The 6,013-nt window shown below is 40.8% G+C and overlaps 1 protein-coding gene across 1 annotated transcript; it reads left to right on the forward strand.

The window, feature by feature from the left end:
• The first annotated feature begins 4,778 nt into the window (after positions 1-4,778).
• LOC127222283 (olfactory receptor 142-like) lies at positions 4,779-5,687 on the forward strand. The gene is given in 3 exon segments (XM_051184292.1): positions 4,779-4,944; positions 4,947-5,581; positions 5,583-5,687. Coding segments are annotated over 3 exon segments (906 nt in total).
• Positions 5,688-6,013: the final 326 nt, after the last annotated feature.

Genomic DNA, 6,013 nt, shown 5'->3' on the forward strand with positions numbered 1-6,013 from the left:
TTATCTCCCTAGATGCAGAAAAAGCCTTCGATAAAATTCAACACCCTTTCATGATAAAGGTATTAGAGAGGTCAGGGATAACAGGAACATACCTAAACATAATAAGAGCAATATACAGCAAACCAACTGCCAACATCAAACTGAATGGAGAGAAACTTAAGCCAATTCCTCTAAAATCAGGAACAAGACAAGGCTGTCCTCTCTCTCCATATCTCTTCAATATCGTACTAGAAGTTCTAGCTAATGCTATAAGACAACAAAAGGAGATCAAGGGCATCCAAATTGGAAAGGAAGAAGTCAAACTGTCTCTATTTGCAGATGATATGATAGTTTACATAAGCGACCCAATAAACTCTACCAGGGAACTCCTACAGCTGATAAACACCTTCAGCAAACTAGCAGGATACAAGATAAACTCAAAAAGAATCTGTAGCCCTACTTTTTTCAGACGGCAAAGACACAGAGAAAGAAATCAGAGAAACATCACCCTTTACAATAGCCACAAGCAACATAAAGTATCTTGGTGTAACGCTTACCAAACAAGTAAAAGATCTATATAATAAGAACTTTGTGACTCTAAAGAAAGAAATTAAAGAAGATACCAGAAAATGGAAAGACCTCCCATGTTCTTGGATAGGTAGGATAAACATAGTAAAAATGGCAATCTTACCAAAAGCAATCTACAGATTCAATGCAATCCCCATTAAAATCCCACCACAATTCTTCACCGACCTTGAAAGGATAATAATCAACTTTATATGGAAAAACAAAAGACCCAGGATAGCCAAAACAACCCTATACAATAAAAGAACATCAGGAGGCATCACCATTCCTGACTTTAAGCTCTACTACAGAGCTATAGTTCTGAAAACAGCCTGGTATTGGCATAAAAATAGACAGGTAGACCAATGGAATCGAATTGAAAATCCTGATATTAACCCACGCACCTATGACCACCTGATTTTCGACAAAACAGCTAAAATTATACAATGGGGCAAAGACAGCATCTTCAACAAATGGTGCTGGCACAATTGGATGAGGGTGTGTAGAAGACTGCAGATAGACCCATGTCTGTCGCCATGCACAAAACTCAAGTCCAAATGGATCAAAGACCTCAACATCAATCCAGCCACATTGAACCTCTTAGAAGAGAAAGTAGGAGGTACTCTTGAACATATTGGTATAGGAGACCGCTTCTTGAACATAACTCCAGGGGCACAGACACTGAAAGAAACAATTAATAAATGGGACCTCTTCAAACTTAGAAGCTTCTGTAAGGCAAAGGACACAGTTGACAAGACCAAACGGCAGCCCACTGACTGGGAAAAGATTTTCACTAATCCTATATCCGACAAAGGGCTGATCTCCAAAATATACAAAGAACTCAAGAAACTAGTCAACAAAACACCAAATAACCCTATTAAAAAATGGGGTACAGAACTGAAGAAAGAATTCTCAATGGAGGAAATCAAAAAGGCTGAAAGACACTTAAGAAAATGCTCCACTTCCTTAGCTATCAGGGAAATGCAAATCAAAACAACTTTGAGATACCATCTTACCCCTGCCAGAATGGCTAAAATTAGAAACACCAGTGATGACTTATGTTGGAGAGGATGTGGAGAAAGTGGAACACTCCTCCACTGCTGGTGGGAGTGCAAACTCATACAGCCACTTTGGAGATCAGTATGGCGGTTCCTCAGGAAAATGGGAATTAGTTTACCACAGGACCCGGCAATCCCCCTCTTAGGCATATACCCAAAGGATTCACATCAATGCAACAAAGACATCTGTTCAACTATGTTCATAGCAGCACTGTTTGTAATAGCAAGAACCTGGAAGCAACCTAGATGCCCTTCAATTGAAGAATGGTTAATGAAGATGTGGCACATCTACACAATGGAATACTACTCTGCAGAAAAAAATAATGGTATCTTGAAATTCGCAGGCAAGTGGATGGCACTTGAAGAAACCATCCTGAATGAGGTAACCCAGTCACAAAAAGAGGAACACAGTATTTTCTCACTCATATATGGATTTTAGACCTAGATCAAATGATCACCAGCATATAATTCACATCACCAGAGGAACTAGGATACAAGTTGTATTCTAAGAGATTCATATAAAGTCCCTCACAGGACTGGGAAGGGACAAGTCCCCCAGACCTCAGGTATAGTGGGGGAGGACAGCTAATGGAGAGAGAAGTAGGAGAAAATGAGAGGGAGGAGAGGAAGGCATGTGCGACCAGGAGGATTGAGCCTGGTTAGGAATGGAAAATAGGAAAGAGAGAGAGAGACAGAGACAGAGAGAGAGAACATAAAAGAGGGAGCCAATATTGGTTTGAAGATAAAGTTGAACACAAAGAAAGGTCGAGGGAACTACAAGACTGCTCCCAACTAACAATCTCAGCTTCCGTGGAAAGGCTATCATAAATGCCCTTCCCGGAGAGTGAGATCAACAATTAACTTCTCCATGGAGGCCTCAACTAATGCCTGTTGAAAACAGGAGCAAACACCCATACATAAACACTGAGTCAAACTAGAACCCAGAAGCAGATGGAGAGGACAAGACCATGCGGTAGAAGTACATAGAGACAGCTTACCTGAACAAGGAGGAGCTAAGGGCCACTAGACTGATAGCTGGGAAGCCAACAGGGGTCTGACTCGGACCCCCCTGAATATGGGTCTCAGCCAGAAGGACAGAGCAGTCTAAGAGACCTCAGACAGTGGAGCCAGGATGTATCCCTGGTGCACAAAAGGACTTTGCAAACATATCCCCCATGGAGGGATAACTGCCTTATTCTAGAGATAGGAGAGAAGCCCTAGTCCCTACTTCACAGGACCTGTCAGATCTACATGACCCCAACTGGATGGCATTCCCCTACATATTGTATTGTGGTGGGGGGTTGGGAGGGGAGGGTGTTTAGAGTGCATGGGAGAGGGTAGAGAGGGCAAAAGGGAGGGAAGGAGGGAGGGAGGGCTTGGGGGGAGGGAGGGAGGGAGGGAGAGGGAACTGGAATCGACATGTAAAATAATAATAATAATAAAAAAAAAAAACGCTTTGACTCCAAAATTTAAGTTGAAGAACAAGTTACTGGGGAAAAGTATTTCTATTTTTGTTTCCACAGAAAATGAAAAGATGTGGATTCCTTCCAGACTAATGTGGTTTGATCACACCAGACCGCCTGAAACAGAGTACAAGCTGATCCTACATTCCAAACAGCTGGACAAAACAGCCCTACAGACTACAGCTAGGATATCTGAATCTTCTTCGAATCCCCCAAGACAGCGCCCCTTACCAGCAGGAAGTAGTTTGGAAAGAACGACGCCCAAATTCCCAAATATTGTGTATAAATGTTTGTTTTCATTTAATTGGACTTTGTTATATAAAATTAAATAAAAAATACTCTATATGCATGAAAAAAAAAAAAAAAGAACTCAAAAAAAAAAAAAAAAGTTAGTTGTTGATCTCACTATCCGGGAAGGGCATTTATGGTAGTCTTTCCACGGTTGCTCAAATTGTTAGTTGTAGTCAGTCTTGTAGGTCTCTAGATCTTTCTTTAGGTTCACTTTTCTCTTCAAACTAATAATGGCTCCCTCTTTATACTCTCTCTCTCTCTCTCTCTCTCTCTCTCTCTCTCTCTCTCTCTCTCTCTCTCTCTCTCTCCTGTCTTTTATTCCTGACTCAATCTTCCTAGTCACATGTGCTTTCCTCTCCTTTCCTTCTCTTTCTCCTAGTTCTCTCTCCATTCACTGTCCCCCACTTCCCCTGTGCTCTAGGGGACTTGTCCCTTCCCCCTTTTGTGAGGGACATTATATGGAATCTCTTAGAATACACCTTGTATCCTAGTTCCTCTGGTGGTGTGAATTATAGGCTGGTGATCCTTTGCTCTAGGTCTAAAATCCGTATATGAGTGAGTACATACCATGCTCCTCTTTTTGTGACTGGGTTACCCCATTCAGGATGGTTTCTTCAAGTGCCATCCTCTTGCCTGTGAATTTCAAGATTACATTGTCTTTTTTTCTGCAGAGTAGTGTTTCATTGTGTAGATGTGCCACATCTTCTTTATCCATTCTTCAGTTGAGGGGCATCTAGGTTGCTTCCAGGTTCTTGCTACTACAAATAATGCTGCTATGAACATAGTTGAGCATATGTCTTTGTTACATGGATGTGGATCATTTGGGTATATGCCTAAGAGGGGGATTGCCGGATCCTGTGGTATACTGATTCCCATTTTCCTGAGAAACTGCCATAATGATCTCCAAAATGGCTGTACAAGTTTGCACTCCCACCAGCAGTGGAGGAGTGTTCCATTTTCTCCACATCCTCTCCAACATAAGTCATCATTGGTGTTTCTAATTTTAGCCATTCTGGCAGGAGTAAGATGGTATCTCAAAGTTGTTTTGATTTGCATTTCCCTGATAGCTAAGGATATGGAACACTTTCTTAAATGTCTGTCAGCTTTTTTGATTCCCTCTATTGAGATTTCTCTCTTCAGTTCTGTACCCCATTTTTAATAGAGTTATTTGGTGTTTTGTTGACTAGTTTCTTGAGTTCTTTGTATATTTTGGAGATCAACCCTTTGTTAGTTGTAGGATTGGTGAAAATCTTTTCCCTGTCTGAATGAGAATATACTGTTAAATGAAAGATTGAGTAATAAGTGCATGTATAGTAAAACAGTCTGTCCTTTCTAGAGTGCTTTTAGTGAAAATAATTTGTGCTAAAATTTTTGACTTTTTTGTAGCCTGCATACAATTAGATGTCCAACTTGAGCTGACTCCATGGCCAATGAAAACAATGTAACTGAGTTAATTTTCACTGGCCTTTTCCAGGATCCAGAGGTGCAGAAGGTGTGCTTTGTACTCTTCCTCCCTGTGTACGTAGCCACAGTGCTGGGCAATGGCCTTATTGTTGTGACAGTCAACACCAGTAAGAATCTGTGTTCTCCCATTATTTCTTCCTCAGCTCCTTGTCCCTGGTAGAAATCTATTACTCTTCTACCATTGTCCCTAAGTTTATCACTGACTTACTTGCTAAGATTAAAACCATCCCTCTGAAGGGCTGTCTGACTCAGATATTTTTCTCCCATTTCTTTGGAGTTGTTGAAGTCATTCTGCTTGTGGTGATGGCCTATGTGGCCATCTGCAAACCTCTTCATTACATGAACATCATGAGTCATCAAGTGTGTCACATGCTGGTGGCTGGTTCCTGGCTGGGAGGCCTTATTCACCCCATAATCCAGATCCTCATCACTATTCCATTGCCCTTCTGTGGTCCCAATGTGATTGACCACTACTTCTGTGACCTCCAGCCATTATTTAAGCTTGCCTGCACTGACACCTTTATGGAGGGTGTTATTGTGATGGCCAACAGTGGTTTCATCTCCATAATCTCTCTCCTTATCCTGATGTCCTCTTACATCATCATCCTGGTCAACTTGAGGAGCCATTCTGCAGAGGGGAGGCGCAAAGCCCTCTCTACCTGTTCCTCTCACATTACAGTGGTCACTTTGTTCTTTGGGCCTGGTGCTTTTATTTACATGAGACCTTCCTCTATCTTCACTGTGGAAAAACTTGTGGCTGTGGTTCTATACTGTCATCAACCCCATGCTGAACCCCATTGTCTACACATTAAGAAATGCAGAGATGAAAAATGCCATAAGGAAGTTTTGGAGACCAAAGGAGAACTGATGGACCACAAACTAATTACAAATGTATCTTGTGTTTTTGTGTTTATTGAAATGGATTTTGTTTTCAGTAGGATTTTCTTTTCATTTTTTTCTAAAAGAAAAAAATCTACTACAAGTTGTAGTAAAAATATATTTATGGCACATTTTACTAGGTGACTTGCCCTATGCTGCTTTCCTTTTCCTTAAATAATTAGTTCTAAAATTAATCTACTATCATGAATCCAGGTCACTGAATTTCAGAGATATTTTTTATTATTTCAAACTAACTTTTCCTCTCTTGAAATTACTTGTTATGTTTATGTTTACTTAAGATAGATCATGTTTCCA

This window comes from Phodopus roborovskii, unplaced genomic scaffold (genome assembly GCF_943737965.1).
Source record: "Phodopus roborovskii unplaced genomic scaffold, PHOROB, whole genome shotgun sequence".
NCBI classification, from domain to species: Eukaryota; Metazoa; Chordata; class Mammalia; order Rodentia; family Cricetidae; genus Phodopus; species Phodopus roborovskii.